This window comes from Anomaloglossus baeobatrachus, chromosome 1, assembly GCF_048569485.1.
Source record: "Anomaloglossus baeobatrachus isolate aAnoBae1 chromosome 1, aAnoBae1.hap1, whole genome shotgun sequence".
Classification (NCBI taxonomy): domain Eukaryota; kingdom Metazoa; phylum Chordata; class Amphibia; order Anura; family Aromobatidae; genus Anomaloglossus; species Anomaloglossus baeobatrachus.
In genome coordinates, this window is record NC_134353.1 from 334588155 (window position 1) to 334608070 (window position 19916).

The 19916-nt window shown below is 45.0% G+C and overlaps 1 protein-coding gene across 1 annotated transcript in view; it reads left to right on the plus strand.

Moving 5' to 3' along the window:
- MRPL1 (mitochondrial ribosomal protein L1) overlaps positions 1 to 19916 on the plus strand; it is an 81456-nt gene that overhangs the window by 23530 nt on the left and 38010 nt on the right. The window contains exons 5-6 of the mRNA XM_075352173.1: positions 5106 to 5177; positions 12474 to 12585. Of these exons, the coding sequence (XP_075208288.1) occupies positions 5106 to 5177; positions 12474 to 12585 (184 nt within the window). The remainder of the gene's footprint in view (positions 1 to 5105; positions 5178 to 12473; positions 12586 to 19916) is intronic.

A 19916-nucleotide genomic window follows, 5' to 3' on the forward strand; every position in this document is an offset into this window, starting at 1 on the left:
ACCCTCTCCTTACCCATTTAGATGCTTCAGTCACTATTGATTTGACACATATGCGTAAAATCACCAGGATTGGGGCTTTCTCTGAAGTAAGATTATGGTTATCTTATCCCATCTCCATCTTTTCACTCCGCCATACACATATAGTAAACTGTACTGAAAGAGTTTTTGCCATGAATAATAACAATAATATTTATTCATTTATATAGTGCTATTCCACAGCGCTTTACATACATTGGCAACACTATACCCATTGGGGCTCACAATCTATGTTCCCTATCAGTATGTTTTTTGGAGTGTGGGAGGACCCGGAGAAAACACACGCAAACACAGGGAGACCATACAAACTCCTTGCAGATTTTGTCCTTGGTGGGAATTGAACCCAGGACCCCAGCGCTGCCAGACTGCAGTGCAGTGCTAACCACTGAGCCACCGTGCTGCCCATGAACAAAGTACATTTTAATCAATAGATCTTGGCATTAAAATAAGTTCCACAATTGGATGTGTTAAAAAGGATGTTTCTGTGCTGAGATAATGTTATAAATATGCCTATCCTATGTACTGTGTAATGGTAGTGCAGGGAGATGGTCTGATTATACCACATCTACTGGAACAGGAGGACACAAAAGAAGATATACAGACAGGACAGCATGAGATTTCAGCTGCTGGTTTCTGGGAGGTAAAACATATTTAAAAACAGACAGGGAAATGTTATATCTCATAGAATAATTTGCGGTCCTGTATTTTCCTGCTTGTTCTGGTTTGTTTCCTCCTCTGCCTAGATGTGGTATGATCAGACCATGTTCCTTTATGGTCAGTGTCACAAACCAAGCCGGTCACGCAGGCGTTCTTCCGCTCAACCGTGGACCTGTCAATCTGTGACGAAACCACACCATAGCTCCACCCTTACTTCTCTAATACGTCCGGGCCACGCAATATGACTTAGGGGCACTTTGCACACTACGACATCGCAAGTCGATGCTTGCGATGTTGAGCGCGATAGTCCCCGCCCCCGTCGCAGCTGCGATATCATGGTGATAGCTGGCGTAGCGAACATTATCACTACGGCAGCTTCACATGCACTCACCTGCCCTGCCACGTCACTCTGGCCGGCGACCCGCCTCCTTATTAAGGGGGCGGGTCGTGTGGCGTCATAGCGACGTCACACAGCAGGCGGCCAATAGAAGCGGAGGGGCGGAGATGAGCGGGACGTAAACATCCTGCCCACCTCCTTCCTTCCGCATAGCTAGCGTGAGACGCAGGACGCAGGTAGGAGATGTTCCTCGCTCCTGCGGATTCACACACAGCGATGTGTGATGCCGCTGGAACGAGGAACAACATCGTAACATCGGTCATTTCCAAATTATGGAAATGACCGATGATACAATTACGACGATTTTGCGCTCGTTAATCGTATCAAAAAGGCTTTACACACTACGATATCGCCTGCGACGCCGGATGTGCGTCACTTTCAATTTGACCCCACCGACATCGCACCTGCGATGTCGTAGTGTGCAAAGTGCCCCTAAGTCACTTCCGCCAACATGCGATGTTACGCACCTCCAAGGGGTATGTAAGGTCCGCTTGGCGCAATGTAACCCTGACATCTCCTGTATTCATGGGCATGGAGAAGCACGGGTAGGGAAATAGAGCAGACTACACAAACTCTGGCGCGGCACCCAGTTTTCTCACAACCCCGACTGGCCTCAAGAACCTTTCCACTAGCCTTAGTGGAACAGGATTCTACCGGTCCAGTACAGTAGTCTGCCACTAGTTCCTCGTTAGATACAGGCCTGGTCCGCTAACAGGACTATATCGGGCCTGAAACCAGCCCATGTAGCGTGTAATATTAAACCGAGCTCACTGACATGGGTTTGGGGATCGAGATCAAAGAACAACCCAGGATTAAATTATAATTTTAATCGCCTTAAGGGCACACTAGATGATACACTATATGCAAGATGGGCTTTACAGAAATTGTCAGAAGTACAATTACAGATAAGTTATGGTTGCAAACAAACACAAAGATGGATCAGTTACCTTCTTCCTTATGAATAGGCCTGATGTTGGGTGGTACAGGGGAAGGTCTGTGAAGCCTCGGGTTTTCCTGGGACTCCTTACACATATATCGCAGAGAAGAACACTCACAAAATGTCCGCTCCAATTTTTATGAACCTACGTACCCCCCATGTCCCATCCCACCTTGTGACCCAACACTGGAAAGGACATGGGTTGTGCCTTGTACATATCTATACGATTATCACAGCTTTTAATATCTTTTTTTTAACTCATCCAATTGTGGAACTTATTTTTATTCCAAGATCTATTTATTAAAATGTACATTGTTCATGGGATAACTCTTTTAAAGAAGACCTTTCACTAGTTTTAGCATGTTTAACTATCCACAACATGTAATAGTGGCTACAGAGCTAACTAAAACAGTTTTAATTTTTTAATCTCTCCATTGCGAATATATTAACTTGTAAAGTTTAGACTATATTTTATGATAAGTGTAAGGGTGCATTACCAGAGGTTTGTCAATGGGGATGTATGCTTCTTGTATGACTCTTTGACCAATCATAAGCAGGCTGTAACATAGTAGTGGGGGGAAAGAGGGGGAGGGGAGAGCACCCCCCCACAATAACATAGAAAATGCTTTTTTACTTGTGAGACATGTAATGGTAGACAGTCTGCTCTCTTCACTAGTCTAGTCTCATTACAGAGCGAATATAAGTGCTAGAAGTAGAGCATAGATTACTAACACCTTTCAGCATTCATCTCACAGCAGTCAGTTTGTAGACAGGGGAGTACTGACCTGAAGCTGACAGCACTGTGAGAAATGTGTAGCTGCTGAGGTGTTTGTAATGAGCCGGAGTTCAGGTCTGCTGTACTGCTCCTACCCCACACTAACTGGCATGAAATGAAATGTGTTTGTAATCTATGCTCTACTTCAGGCACTTGGATTTGCTCTACAGTGAGACTAGTGAGAAGATCAGACTATCTGCCATTACATGTCTAATTATGCATGGCTCTGTAGTAAGAGCATATTGTCTGTCATTACATGTCTCAAATTGGGAAACATTTTCTAAGCTATTGTTGGAGTGAGTACTTTTTTTTTCCTTGTGTGTTGCTGCTGACTTAGGATGTTGTATCAACCTACTGGAGAAGATTTACACAGTGACAAATCTCTGCTAATGCCCCCTTGGACTTAACATTAATTATAACCTAAACTTTAGCAGCTAATATTTTGGCTATGGAGAGGAGAAATTAAAAAATAAAAACTCCGTTTTACTCTGCTTTGCAGCCTTCCATGATGTGGCTGGGTTAATATTCTAAAAATGGTGAGATGTCCTCTAAGATCGTCCTTTATATGTACTGCAGATATTGCCGAGGGATCTAAATCCACAATTCACTGGCCCTAGTTGTTTGGAATGTTTTGCCTTTGACTTCTCAGGCCTCATTCAGGTGTCCGTGAATCACGGACGAGTTGTATTTGTGTTTTTCACCGATAAAAATACGTACTCATTATAGTCTGTAGCAACTCACATGTCCTTGACTTTTTAGAGGCTGAGGTGTCTGCAAAAAAAAAAACCCAGAGACTTTTCCACTTCTGATCCGATCAAAATGACTCATACAAGTCTATGGATATGGGAAAATGACCATTCCTCAAATGCAATCCACATGGTGTCCATATTTAATAGTGTAATGAGTAGGGGAGGCTTTAAAAAATGACATTTTTTAAAAAATCATCCAATATAACAGATATTTTGTGGTACCTTAGGTGGTTAACTTCACCACTAGGATGAAAGGCTTAAGCGGGCTTTACACGCAACGACATCGCTAACGAGATGTCGTTGGGGTCACGGAATTCGTGAAACACATCCGGCCTCGTTAGCGACGTCTTTGCGTGGAAACGCACGAACGACCGTTAAACGATCAAAATTACTCACCTAATCATTGATCGTTGACCGGTCGTTCTAATCCCGATTATCGTTGCTGTTGCAGGACGCAAGTTGTTCGTCGTTCCTGCGGCAGCACATATAGCTATGTGTGACACCGCAGGAACGAGGAACTACATCGTACCTGCGGTCGCCGGCAATGAGGAAGGAAGGAGGTGGGCGGGATGTTACGGCCGCTCATCTCCGCCCCTTTGCTTCTATTGGGCGGCCACTTAGTGACGCCGCAGTGACACCGCACGAACCACCCTCTTAGAAAGGTGGCGGTTCGCCGGCCACAGCGACGTCTCTAGGCAGGTAAGTACGTGTGACGGGTGAAATTGATGTTGTGCGCTACGGGCAGCAATTTGCTCGTGACACACAACCGACAGGGGCGGGTACGCTCGGCAGCGACATCGCTAGCGATGTCGCTGCGTGTAAAGCCCGCTTTAGTTTTAAGGAAAGCTATATTGGTTGGGTAGTCCAACCTGATGAAATCTGGAGCCCACACTCCTGAAAACTAAGAGTTAAACCACGAACATTACATTCAGTGAATGGCGGAGATGTTTTTTGTGCAGCTCATTGTGGGGGGACTGGTATTGAATGCCGAGCACAGCTGCCACTGGGAATATTAGCTGTCACTTCCTTAGCTGACATTGAATGTTGCTGTGAGGGATGTGTCATCTAAAGAACGGTTTTATCAGGACACGGACAGATTCACTAAACGTGCCTAATGCCTCGTGCCTGAAAATACACCCAATTTATCACAATGGCTCATCATAGTTAATAAATATGCAGACACTTCTAATTTTACAGAACCTGTTAGTCCGCTTAAACCGTGCCAGAAATGTTTTTGGCACAATTGTAAGGCAGGCCGTCACATCTCAACCCACGCCTTCTCCTGCTATCTCCCTATATTGAGCTAAGTGCAAAAAGTGTCTCAAAAGAAAAAAACTAAAAAATCGTGCAAAGTAGATGCTACAGATTTTTGGGTTTTTTTGCCACAAATTGCACCAGAACTTTTGCAAATTAAATTAGTTAACCTCTCCCTATAGCATCGATTGCAGCAATAAATGTGTGCAAACACTGAAGTACTATGGATTTGTTTTACCTTCTTCAGGCCGTGTATGTTTCCCACTGACCTGATTTGTTTTTTAATCCTTCCATCCGCAGAATGCTGAAGATGCTGAGATTGCAAAAAAGAACGGAGCTGCATTTGTCGGAGGGCTTGAGCTTATCCCGCAGGTATCATATTTCATGCCTGTAAATTCATTGCTGCCATGCATAACATTCTGCACTGTGGCTTTTCTATCTACACTGAACCATTTATTGTTGGATTGCTAGCTGTGTTGCCTATAGCTCTTACAAACCAGATCTGCTGATTTGTTATTACCCTGTTTTTCCAAAAATAAGACTTCTCCCAAATTAAGCCCTAGCAGGAATTTTCAGCATTTTTGGAGCAAGGCTTAAATATAAGCCCTACCCCCAAAAAAAAGCCCTAGTCGCGGTTCAATAATGAAGTGTCTATGCAGCTAAAAAAAAGTTAAAGAATACTGCAGGACACTTCATTAGGCTGATTTCAGACATCCGTGTTTAATCAGGTACCAGTCACATGCATGGTTATGGTCACACGTGTGACATCCGTGTTTGCATACGTGTGACACGTACCGGGTAAAACACGTGTCTCTGTAATGAAAAGATGTTCTATATTTACCTGTATCCAGCGATGCTGTCTCCGGCTCTGCTGCCTCCCGCTCCTGATCCCCGCTCATTATTTTCATTGATTATTCACTGCCTGAGGATATGGAAGCCGGAGCATCGCGGGGACAGGGTGGGTACAGCACAGCTGAGGACCGCACTGCCAGGGACATCACCGGGGGACATCGCCGGTGACAGGTGAGTATATAGCAGTTTGTGCAGTGACATCCAGGGACTCCCAATGAACTCTCATGAACCCCTGGAAGTCACCATTGTGACTATCGCTGTAACGCAGTTGTCATCAGGAGGTCATCAGAGTTCATTGGGAAATCCGATGAGCTCCTGGACGTCCCTGCACACACTGCTGGCAGGATACTCACCTGTCACTAGCAATGTCCCCAGCGATGATGTCCTCGGCGATGCTGTCCTCGGCGGTGCTGTCTCCTGCGCTGTCACCACGATGCCCCTGCTCCCACTGCTCACTGCGGTGAATAATCAGTGAAAATAATGAGCGGGGGTCAGGAGCGGGACACAGCAGAGCCGGAGACAGCATCGCTGGATACAGTTAAATATAGAAAATCATTTTATTTAAAAACCCGTGTTTTCTCCGATACGTATCACACTGATGTCACACGGATCACATCAGTGTGTGGTCCGTGTGACACCCGTGCTGCTGGAGAAAAAATAGGCACGTCTCCGTTTGAAATAGCAGGGCCACACGGTCCGTGTGAAAACACGGCCGTGTGAGAGTACACAATAGGGTAACATGGGTACGTGTGACATTCGTGTTAAAAACGGATGTCACACGTACCTAAAACATGGACTTATGAAACCAGCCTTATAGAAAGCGGACACACCCAAAAGAGAAAAGAAAGAAGACCCCACGATCATACTCATTAGATGCCGAACAGGAGGATCTGCAGTGGAATTCCCACCCGCACATATCAGAGCGCACATACAATCACACAACAGATCGCAAACACATCAGATCGGACAAACACACTCACCACATCTGGCGATACCGATTGCTTCTTGATGGCAGGGGAACCTGGGATGCAGTGCAGTGGAATGCATAGAGGACATATGGTGGAACGCATTGATGAGTCCTCATGCATCCTTGCCCTCCACTGCTCTGCGTCCCATCTTCCCCTGCTAGCCGGAAGTAATCGGTATCTCCGGATGTGGTGAGTATGTGTGTGCGCACGCGATCTGATGTGATTGTGTGTGCGACCTGATGTTTGTGTATATGAGTATGAGTGTGTGTGTGTGCGATCTGATGTATGTGAGTGTGTTAGCCAGAAGCAAGGGAGAACCGCTGTGGAGCATACCTGCTGGGAGCACCAGCCGAAGATTGCAAGAGGACCTGGGAGCCATGCTGACGTCCGGGGTCTGTTAAGTATGATTCTCCTGGGATGGGGGGGTCTGCTTTTTTGAGGGGTAAAGTTACCCCCCAGTCGGTTTTCCCCAAAAATAAGACCTACCAGAAAATAAGCCTTAGCACTTTTTTCGGGACAAAAAAGGTATAAGACAGTGTCTTATTTTTGGAAAAACACGGTATCAGAGCTATGGACACACTGCTGTCTCACATTCCACCTCAGGCTTATCTTATGTGAAAAACAGTCTTGCAGTACTTCAAAGAAGAGAACTGATGTACAACATGGTACATGACTCAGTATATTATGAGTCTCAGTCTGCATACTACCAAAGCTTTGAGAATTCTTGCTAGGTTGTGGTACTGCTTGTTGGGGAGATTTTTCCTTTTTTTTCTATTGCATATAAAAAGAAAGTGTAAGTCTCATTGTAGGCATTGTTGGTTTGTAATTCTTTTCCACATCTTAACTCTGATCAAGATGATATCAGAACCTCTCACTACCTAGGAACAACACGCCGAGTTAAACTAATAGAAGTACCGATGGGGTTGTAATGACGATTTAATCATTATATTAATGCTAGAATGTGTAAAAGTAAGTAGAACAGCACTGCATACATACAGTGTGTCTACCCATATTCTGTCCATCGCCATTAACTTGAGAACGGCAGCAGCTATAGGCATAGATGTGGTGTCTAGGTATAGTAAAATAGCTATGCGCTACGCAATGAAACCACCTATAGCGCCACCTGGTGGAAATCAACGGAACGAGATAGAGAAAAAAAGTGAATTCAAAAATTGTAGGGCATCATCAATTCAATACGAATCGACACCTTGATATGAAACCCATGACCCCCCCAAAACATTGAATGCTGGTCACGCATATGACGCCCATTTAACTTTGATGCTCAAAGTGGCCACTGTCAGCTGCAATTCACATCTTGACTCTGGACAGCATACTGCATCTTGCTGCACGTTGCGCAATATGGTAGGTGGCACGTTTTCACAAGCATCTGTGATACATCGTCATAGGTACTGCAATGTTGGTGGAGGGGGTCGCATAAACCTGCTGTTTGATTTGACCTCACAGAAAGACGTCCAATGGGGTCAGGTCAGGTGAGCGTGGAGGCCACTCCACGCAGCCACCATACCCAATGACTTGTAGGAAGGTCTCCATGAGGTATCGCTTCAAGTCCGCAGCCTTGTGAGTGTTACACGTTCTAATCATAGCATTTCTGTATGCAAGGTGTCGATTCGCATTGAATTGATGATGCCCTACAATTTTGTAATTCACTTTTTTCTCTATCTCGTTCCGTTTTCGAGATAAAAATAGCTAACTGTTGTTTTCCACCAGGTGGCGCTATAGGTGGTTTCATTGCGTAGTGCATGGCTACTTTACTATACCTAGACACCACTTCTATTCCTATAGCTAACGCTGTTCTCAAGTTAATGGTGGTGGACACACTGTAGAATACATTCAGAAAGATCAATCTTTATTTTCCAGATCCATGCAAAAAACTGCATGAAAGAGATAAATGAACTTATATGCAACGTTTTAGGTTGAAGACCCTGCATTGGGCTTGGTGGCGTAAAAGGCATTTCAGGAGGATACACTGGTCCAAGGTAGTGTTTACTGTGTCATGGACGTATATACCATGTTTCCCGAAAATAAGCCCTAGCTGCAATTTTCAGCATTTTTGGCGTAAGGCTTAAATATAAACCTACCCCGAAAATAAGCCCTAGTCGCGGTTCAATAATGAAGTGCCCATGCCGCTAAAAAAGTTAAAGAATACTGCAGGATGCTTCATTATAGAAAGCACACACCCCAAAAGAGAGAAGGAAGAAAACAGAAAATCATTCTCACCAGATGCCAAGCGAGAGGACCTAGAGTGGAATGCAAACCCACACGCGTCAGATCGCACACCCACACGCGTCAGATCGCACACCCACACACGCGTCATATCGCACACCCACACGCATCATATCGCACACCCACACCACATCCAGCTATACCAATTGCTTTTGGCTAGTAGCTAAACCTGAGACTTATATTATCAAACATGATGAAGGGTCTTTGACATGAAACATTGCACATCTGATTTCTTGTTTCACTTACTCTGTTTTTTTTGGCTCAGAAGATTTTAACTTTCTGAAGGTATATCTGCGTATGTTATTTGCTATTAGGCCGATGTAAGATGTATGTCAATGTATTTTGGTCTAAGGGATCTTTTCCACTCGCGATTTACTGGTGCGAGTGCGTTCCATTAAAAAATCGGATCACACTCGCACCAGTGTTAATCAATGAGACCGTTTACTCTGTGCTGTTTTTTCTCCACACAAATCGGGCTCTCGGTACAATCGCAGCATGCTGTGTTTTGCACCGAGTCTCGGCTCACGTGTGTGTAAAATCGCACTGCACTTGCATGTTATGTGACTGCGGTACGGTGCACGTAGAGACAGACAATGGTAAAGATGGGGAGAAAGTGCTCCCTCCATCTTCTCCGTAGCTGTGATGCGATCTCAAGATCGCATCACAGTCGCATAACCCTCAGCCGACACCCGCAGCAAGAGGGTCATTAGCATATCGCTTCCGATGCTCTCGCATCGGAAGTGATACACAAGTGGAAAAGAGCCCGAACAGAGGTTCTTATGACCTGAACTTGACAGCCTCATAGGCTGCTAGTTTCAGCTCCAGAGACCGAAAGCAAGTGCATGTATCCGCAGCCTGTATCGGACCGTTACACAAAGACATCTGAATTTGGCCTTTCGTATACTAATATTTTGGGAAGCTGTGGTAGACTCCCCCTGAAGGAGAACCTGCATTCACTTACTTATGGAAGTTGCAATGGCTAAAGTCTGAATTCATGTGATTGACTTTACTATAGATTTTTAGTTTTGTCATTGTTATTTATACATGTGGATATGTATTTGTATTAAGGGCGTGTTCTCACAGTTTGTTTTTTTTACAAGGATTTTGAAGCAAAAAAAATAACTACTTTTTGAAGAAAGTTCCTGTAGATTTTAATAGGTACCATATTTTTCGCTTTATAAGACGCACTTTTGTTCCCCCAAATTTTTGGGGAAAGTAGGGGGTGCGTCTTGGTGCCGGTCATGTGATCGGCACAGCCGAGTGACTTCATCTCTGCGTACCTGATCACAGTGGAAGCAGAGACACCGGGGAGAAACGCTGGAGGAGGTAAGTAAAGCTTTTTTTATTTTAGGATTAGCAGCAGCATGGGAGCCATGTCTAACACAGGGGGGCATGTGCCATCACAGTGGGACGCAGGCTCATATAATATGCACCGCTGCCCCAGCCCGTCACTGCGGTGCGGTTTCAGCACCACGGTGATGGACAGCGGCTGTGCATATTATATGAGCGGGAGCAGGAGATCTAACGCTGCCGCCCGAAGCTTCCACCTGCCCCCAGCAGCGCTCCAGAGCGGACCCTGCAGATACACTGCAGGGTCCGCTTTGGAGCGCTGCTGGGGGCAGGTGGAAGCTGCGGGCATCATGTGCAATCCATAGGGGGCCATAGGCAGCACAGGGGGAACGTGTGCAATCCATAGGGGGCCATAGGCAGCACAGGGGAACATGTGCAATCAATAGGGGGCCATAGGCAGCACAGGGGAACATGTGCCAGCACAAGGGGGCTATATTCAATATAAGGGGGCCATATCCAGATTAAGGGGGCTAATTTTAGGATGGGGGGCTATGAGGGACATATACCATATATGATTTGTTAGACGGACACTGGCATTATAAGATGGACCCCATTTAACATTAAAAAAAAAAATTCTCTTTTCCTTCACCAAATTTGGGGGTGCGTCTTATAATCATATTCAATCAATTATATGAGCGGGAGCAGGAGATCTAACGCTGCCGCCCGAAGCTTCCACCTGCCCCCAGCAGCGCTCCAGAGCGGACCCTGCAGATACACTGCAGGGTCCGCTCTGGAGCGCTGCTGGGGGCAGGTGGAAGCTGCGGGCATCAGCGTTAGATCTCCTGCTCCCGCTCATATAATATGCACAGCCGCTGTCCATCACCGTGGTGCTGAAACCGCACCGCAGTGACGGGCTGGGGCAGCGGTGCATATTATATGAGCCTGCGTCCCACTGTGATGGCACATGCCCCCCTGTGTTAGACATGGCTCCCATGCTGCTGTTCATCCTAAAATAAAAAATGCTTTACTTACCTCCTCCAGCGTTTCTCCCCGGTGTCTCTGCTTCCACTATGATCAGGTACGCAGAGATGAAGTCACTCTGCTATGCCGATCACATGACCGGCACCAAGAACCAAGGAGTGGAGGAACAGAAGCACAGAGGGAGACAGGAGGGAGATCAGCGCTGGAGGAGGTAAGGAAAGAATGTTTTATTTTACTATGGGCAGCAGCATGGGGGCGATATCTAACACAGGGGAACGTGTGCAATCCATAAGGGGCCATAGGCAGCACAGGGGAACGTATGCAATCCATAGGGGGCCATAGGCAGCACAGGGAACGTGTGCAATCCATAGGGGGCCATAGACAGCACAGGGCAATGTGTGCAATCCATAGGGGGCCATAGGCAGCACAGGGGAATGTGCGCAATCCATAGGGAGCCATAGGCAGCACAGGGGAACGTGTGCAATCCATAGGGGGCCATAGGCAGCACAGGGGACTGTGTGCAATCCATAGGGGGCCATAGGTAGCACAGGGGAACGTGTGCAATCCATAGGGGGCCATAGGCAGCACAGGGGAACATATGCAATCCATAGGGGCCCATAGGCAGCACAGGGGAATATGTGCAATCCATGGGGGGCCATAGGCAGCACAGGGGGCTGTGTGCAATCCATAGGGGGCCATAGGCAGCACAGGGGAACATGTGCAATCCATAGGGGCCATAGGCAGCACAGAGGAACATGTGCAATCCATAGGGGGCCATAGACAGCACAGAGGGACATGTGCAATCCATAGGGGGCCATAGGCAGCACAGGGGGAACGTGTGCAATCCATAGGGGGCCATAGGCAGCACAGGGGAACATGTGCCAGCACAAGGGGGCTATATTCAATATAAGGGGGCCATATCCAGATTAAGGGGGCTAATTTTAGGATGGGGGCTATGAGGGACATATACCATATATGATTTGTTAGACGGACACTGGCATTATAAGATGGACCCCATTTAACATTGAAAAAAAAAATTCTCTTTTCCTTCACCAAATTTGGGGGTGCGTCTTATAATCAGGTGCGTCTTATAAAGCGAAAAATATGGTACCTGTTTCTAAAATGCATATTTTTCTCATATGCTTTTTTGTACATTTCCCAAATCTGTAGGAAGATATTTGAAGCAGAATCCACTCCAAAATCCTCAACAAAATACTCTGTGAATATGCCTTATAAGTTTACATGGCTTTGATTCCTGATTCTCCTTCTCACACTTTTAACTCTTAATTTGAAGATTTGTCCTAACTAATGTAAAAAAATGATGGCATTGCAGGTTCTCAACGATGAAGTACAAGCAGATTTCTACATAGCAACACCTGATATTATTGCAAAACTAAATATTCTCAAAAATAAGCTGAGGAAAAAATTCCCCAAAACAAAAAGAGGTAATATATTTTATTGTTTCTTTAATATTTTCTGCACTTTTACCTTGATATTAAACATCTCTACTTGTCAGTCATTGGAAGGTGCCTTTCACTTGTCCTGACAGTTCAGTAGTATGTAAAATTAGCAAAATTGGTCTGGAGCGTTTCCAGGATTCTGTGTAGGGTAAGCGGCACGGTGTCTGGGGCTTTCCTGGATGCATGTGTTCGCAGGAGATCTGAGAGAGGAGAGTTAGACGGGAAGACATATGGCAGAAGATTATCTTCTGCTATATACATCAGCCGATCAGTATTTGCAATTTCACATCACTGAAGTCTGCAGCAAGAAATAAACATAACTCCTCTCTATAAGCGGCCAATGATGTAAAACCACACTGCAGCTATATTGATATAGATGGTAAAAGATAAAATCGAACAGACATGGTACTGAATAGGAGTAGAGTGTGCACAGAAGCTTGATGATAACTCAGTGCAGTGGGGTCTGGAGCACACAGGAGAAGGAGAGGGGTTCTACAGCATTAAGGAGAAGCAAGTTCTACTGGGAATCGATAGTTTTTGCAGTTAAGAATAGGACTGCCCATTCTGCTATGGGAAGCTGAATGTACGGAGAGAGAAAAAGAGATGGAAAAGTGCAGAAGGGTACAAGTAGAAACTTTGGTGGGCAAAGTCTGTATGTTAATATGTAAGCATTTACTGTGCTTTGTGAAAAATGATATTATTGTAAGAATATGCTTTTAACCATTGAGCGCTTTCCTACACTAGGATAGAAAAGGCTCCTGCAGGAAAGTAGCCCCAGCGATCATCAGACCCAGCTGTGTCTATTCATCATTACGGGGGTCACATGTTGTGCACCACTCTTTTTTAGGTTTTATACACCAACCGTTCCCATTATCTTTGTCTTGGCCAGTCATTTAGGCTAAGTTCACATTTCCGCTAAAATCTATCAGTCACAATCCGCTGCTCTTGTAAACAGCGGAATCCGTTTAGCGGATTCCGCTGCTCCCATAGACTTGTATGAGCAGCGGATTGTGACTGATGATGCTGCGTTGCACCCTCCGCCCGACTGATCAGTCGTGGAACGACTGACCGCCGGGCGGGGGGAACGCAGCATGTAACGTTTTTTGAGCAGCGAGATCCGTCGGATTTCGCTGCGCATGCTCTCTGGCTCCCTGCACACGTCACCAGCTTTGGTTGGTTACCCGATATTTACCCTGGTTACGGTGCAAGGAGCCAGCGCTAAGCGGTGTAGGCCCGTAACCAAGGTAAATATCGGGTAACCAAGGTAAACATCGGGTGCTTTGCTGTTACCCGATATTTAGGCTGGTTACGTGTGCAGGGAGGCCGACACTTCCCCGCTCGGCCCCGCCCCCTCCCGCACTCCGCACATGTACACACACACACACACACACACACACACACACACACACACCTGTCCCCAGCCATGCAGACAAGCACTGACACCCTCGTCTGGCCCCGCCCCCTGCTCGGCTCCGCCCCCTCCCGCACTTTGCATGTGCACACACACACACACATACATACATACATACATACATACATACATGCACATACACACACTCACTCACACATACACTCACCTGTCCCCAGCCATGCAGACCGCAGCACTTCTACTGACATCCTCAGCGCCTGGCCCCGCCCCCCGCTCGGCTCCGCCCCCTCCCGCACTTTGCATGTGCACACACATACATACATACATACATACATGCACATACACACACTCACTCACTCACAGATACACTCACCTGTCCCCAGCCATGCAGACCGCAGCACTTCCACTGACATCCTCAGAGCTTGGCCCCGCCCCCCGCTCGGCTCCGCCCCCTCCCGCACTTTGCATGTGCACACACATACATACATACATACATACATGCACATACACACACTCACTCACACATACACTCACCTGTCCCCAGCCATGCAGACCGCAGCACTTCCACTGACATCCTCAGCGCCTGGCCCCGCCCCCCGCTCGGCTCCGCCCCCTCCCGCACTTTGCATGTGCACACACATACATACATACATACATACATACATACATGCACATACACACACTCACTCACTCACAGATACACTCACCTGTCCCCAGCCATGCAGACCGCAGCACTTCCACTGACATCCTCAGCGCCTGGCCCCGCCCCTCGCTCGGCTCTGCCCCCGAACTCCGCCCCCTGCACACAACGGAATCCGACAAAGAATTCTGTTCTTTGTCATCCGTTGTACAGCGTTGAACAGCGCATCAGTCACATGCGTCAAGCGACGCATGTGACTGATACAAATCAACGGAAATGTGAACTTAGCCTAAGCCAGCTATTTTCAAACATAACTGTCATGTTTCCATTGATGGCAGTAATTGAAACTGGATATTTTACAGACCCACCGAGGTCCTAATGACATGTCATAGCAGTCTTATTGGGAAAACCACTTTAATTCAACTGAGCCTAAATATAAAGGATATGGATTGAGGTTTCCATATAGTTGCTTATCACTTGAACAATGTTGACAAAATGATAAATAGCCACTAATAGAGAGCAGCTAAGTAACAACCAGTACTATTTGTTCTTGGGTTGTTATTGCAGCATTTACATCATTACACCATGATGCATCACTAGACTTTGACTTGCATTGAAAGTGTTAATCTGTGTTAGTGTTTTAGTTTCTTTCTCCATAAAACTCACTGAAACTACACCCACCTGCAAATGTGAGTGTAAAAGGGGCTATCCAGGACTTTTCTATTGATGGCCTATCCTTAGGATAGCTCATCAATATCTGATGCAGGTTCGATCAACTGTTACCGCAGCAGCTAGATGTTCTCGTTTGCTGTACTGCACAGCTCCGTCAACTGCATAGTGTCCATGGCCTGGTACTGCAAATCTGCCCTTTATTCATATCAATGAGGAGCCAAGGTGCAATACCTGGTAGCGACCACCATGCAGGGGATGTAGCTATGTAGTTCCGCTCTGTAACTGAGCGCATCTGTCAAAGCTGGCATCAAGAAAAGTTGACCATTGAGGGTACCGCACCCCCACCGATAGGCCATCAATATAAAGATCCTGGAAAACCCTTTTAATTGCTTGTCTGGGGAACCCATCGTAAAGCCAGGTTCAGACAGCAGTATTTTAGTTAGTATATCACATCAGTATTTGTAAGCCAAAACCAGGAGTGGGTTAAAATGCAGAAGTGGTGCCCGTGTTTCTATTATACTTTTCCGCTGATTGTTCCTCTAATTGTAGCTTATAAATACTGATATAAGATACTGACCAAATAGTGATGTGTGAATGCGGCTTAAGGGCTCATGCAGGTGTCATTTTTTTGACGTATAAGAAAAAAGGAACAAATTTCATTAGTGATTTTCATCAGAATTTGATCAGTTTCGTCAGTTTTTTTCACTGGGGAAAAAAAAAAGGTCACTGAAAAATGGACAACACACGGAGGGAATCCAAATTTTGTCAGCATTTTTCACTGACCCATAGACTTGCATTGTTGATTTTGATCTGACAATCAGATCAATATTCGACATGCCTCCGCCATTTTGCACAGCCTGTTGGTCTGAGGGAAAAAAAATGTGAACAGCCCCTAGACTTTCATTGGTATGAGTGGTATCCATGAAAACAGCATTCGTAAGACCTAAACGAGACCTAAGGGTGGTAGCACACAATGAGTCTGGCTGCATATATCCGAAACACCTCTCGCTGGGATGCCCAATGCCTGGACAAATTTGGCTTCAAAATCATGCAGCTGATTGACGGAGTATCTGACGCATGTAACAAAACTCAGTGTATTCCATCATCCTTAAGAAATTCACTCTACTAAAAAGTAAAGAAAAGTCTTAAGTTATATCAGGCGTGCCCAAATAATACAAGGTATCCTGCTTTGGTTACTCTCATCCTGTGTGACGTCTGCATTGTGTAAATTGCAAATAATGGTAGCAACAAGATTGAGCTAAACCGGTTTCTAGCCCGATTGAAGGCTTAAATAATGTGTGGGCTGTAACAAACTGCTGGCTTTGTATTACAGTGAAGAAGGCAGCGGTCTGTTTGGTAACAATGATAGACGTCTACAGGAAATATTACAGATGATAAATTAACCATTTAGCGCCCAGGGCATTGTTTAATGTTTGCACTTTTGTTTTACTTCTCCTTCTTTCAAGAGGCACAACTTTTTTATTTTTCTTTTCTGTTAACAGTCTTAGGCCCGTTTCACACATTAGTGAAAACACAGAAGTTCTTCACTAACGTGCAAAACTCGCACATGTCCCTCCATGTTCCGTGATTCACGGCACACTTGGATTGTCCATGTGTAATCCGTGATACGTGATCCGTTATCCGTGATTGCACATGGACATATGCTCACCTGTCCTGTTCCTGCTCTCCATGGTGCTGAAGAGTCCCGCGATGCAGCCTCCGCCCACTTCTCTCTGCAGCTACTTCTGGGCCAGCTCTGATATGAATATTCATGAGCCGGCCAGGAAGCTGCAGAGCGCACAGGCTGCACAGAGCGTCGCTGGAAAGGTGAGTTGAAAATGTTTATTATTTTAAATGTCCGTGTTTTTCTGGTACATGTTTCACGGATCATTCTGCGTGGTCCATCGGACATCAGTGATGCCAGAAAGAAACAGACATGTCTCCATGCGGCAATCACAGACACGCGTGTACACCGCACGGAGACATGGTCAGTGAAAAATCACTGATGTGTGAGCAGACCCATTCATTATAATGGTTTTGTGAATCTGGTACATATAAAAAAAAGCATAAACGTACCAGAATCACTGACGTCTGAAACGGGCCTTATTAGGGATATTGTTCAGTGGGCTGAGTGCTAGTTTTGATTGACATCATTCATTTTACCATACAATGTACTGAAAAAGGGGCAAAAAAATGCCTAGTGGTATGAAATGTTGCTTTTACAGTTTTCATTGTCCAATAACAATTACCATAAATGTGACTGTCCAGGACAACTTAGGCAATAACAAACTACAATAGATTTTTTTTTCTTTCAAGTGGTGGAAAAAACTCCCAAAACAAAACAGAAATTTGTTAAAAAGAAACCAAATGGAACGTCGTCATTTTCCAGTTCCTGTAACGTTTATTTTTCCGTAAGTGAAGCTTTTTTTAGGGCTTACTTTATTCTGAGCTGATGGGTTTTATTGATACCATTTTTGAGTAGATAAAACATTTTTATCCCTTCTTATTGCAGTTTTTTAGGCAAGTGTGGCACTTAAACAAAAAAAACCCACGCCATTCTGGCGTTTGTTGTTTTTTTTTTTTATGATACTTTACTGTACGGTTTAAATAACTTTATCTTTTGATAGATCAGACTTTAATAATTGCAGCAATACCAAAAATGTCAATTTCTTTTCTTTCTATTTATTTTTTGTACACTATTTTTTTTTTAATTTTATACATGTATTGCGTTTTCAGGATTTCAGGATCATCCTAACATACCCTTTAACTTTTTCAGGTAAATTTAATGTGACCTTCTCTAGACTTTTGAATGCACATGTCCAACTGTTCAATGTTTCAGTACTTTTTGCACAACTTACTGTTCTCTAACAAGGAGCTTAATGGCAGAATTCACAGTAGGTGTGTGATTCATGAATCACCCAATAAATTTCGGGGTTCAATTAGAAATGGTATTTAAAAAGTCAACCTCATCATGCTGTTCACATTTTGACATTATGAGACCATGAAGACACCTAACAATTGATCAACAGCACCTCGCCATTGTGAGGCTTCAAGCAGGATGTTCTGAGATGGAAGTGGCCACTGAGCTTAGAGTCTCACAGAGTGTCATGAGCAGGTTACAACAGAGATACAGAGAGACTGGAAGAGTTAAAGTAATAGAAGTGGATGCCCTTTGGCCTCATACCACACTGATGACCGCTTCATTGTGAACAATGCCCTTCGGAATCGGATGATGTATGCCACACAACTCAAGGCTTAATAAAGGTAGAAGAGAGGCAACCAAGTGTCACATCAGACCATTCAAAACCATTTACCTCAGCAGTCATCATCGTCTTGCTGGACGAGGTACCAGTGAGCCTCAGTGCTGTTCACTGAAAAGTCTGTTCGTACTGAACAGAAATGATGGCTGCCAACGATGTTGGAGACATCAAGGAAAGTGCTATACTTCAGCCACTATTGTCACCAGACAAGTCTTTGGATGTAGTGGTGTTACAGTTTCGGCAGGTGTCTAATCTATACGGCACTGCCCTACACTTTATGACTGGCATAGTGACAAGCTCCTAATACTTGAATAGCCTCATTAATCCAGTCTTTGTGCCTCTGAATGAACAACACAGGTCTTCTTTACTCTTCATGGATGACAATGCTTCAGCTCATCGAGGTTGTGTCATTAGTGAACGACAGCTAGAGACTGTGGAACTTCAAATAGTGTCCCGAACGTTCTCCAGACCTGAATCGCATAAAAAACCTATGGGATCAGCTGAGTCACAGTGTAGAGGCACATAACTCTGTACCCCAGAACCTCAATGAACTAAGGGCCGCCCTTCAAGAAGAGTGGGATGCCATGTCTCAACAGACAATAACTCTTTTTGTGAATAGGAAGAGACTTCGTTGTCCAGCTGTAATTGATGCTTGAGGCCTCATAACTTATTGAGACATTAACATTTTTTGGGGGGGTATACCTACCACTGTTGGATTTTGTGTCCATAAATTGTTTGAGATGAGGAAATCCCCATTGTATGCTTCTAATTAAATGCCCTACTTTCATGATAAATATCACTGTAGCATGAAATTCTTACGTTTTCCATCAATTTCACCTGAAAGCCGAATATCCCTAACTTTTTGTGAGTAGTCTATATATTTATAATTTTTTACTTAACCCTTTTTTTTAATATCCTCAGGAAACTTGAATCTGCGATCGTCTGATTGCTTATACTATATACCACAATGCCACAGTATTGCAGTATATAATGAAAATCTCGATCTCCTTTGAAGCTCAGCATATAGCTGAACTTCAGAGGAGGAGCAAGATGGCAGTGATGGGGTCCTTCATAAGGCCCACCGTTTGCCATGGTGTCTTGTTTTAATGGTGGTATTTAGAGATTGGCATTTAAATGGTTAACACCTGCAGCTGTTAGGCACAAATGCTGGCTATTTAATTAAGCCAGTATTCGCCATCTGCTTGCTCCTCACACCCCGATCAGCTCCATGACTGATTATATCTATTATGGGGCATTAAGGGGTTAAGTGGAGTAGTCATGCCAGACTGACAGTGTGACCTTAATACATAGCTCTTTATAACCTGGGTTATATCACCTATAAAAAAAAAAAATCACACCTCTTGTGTGTTAACGG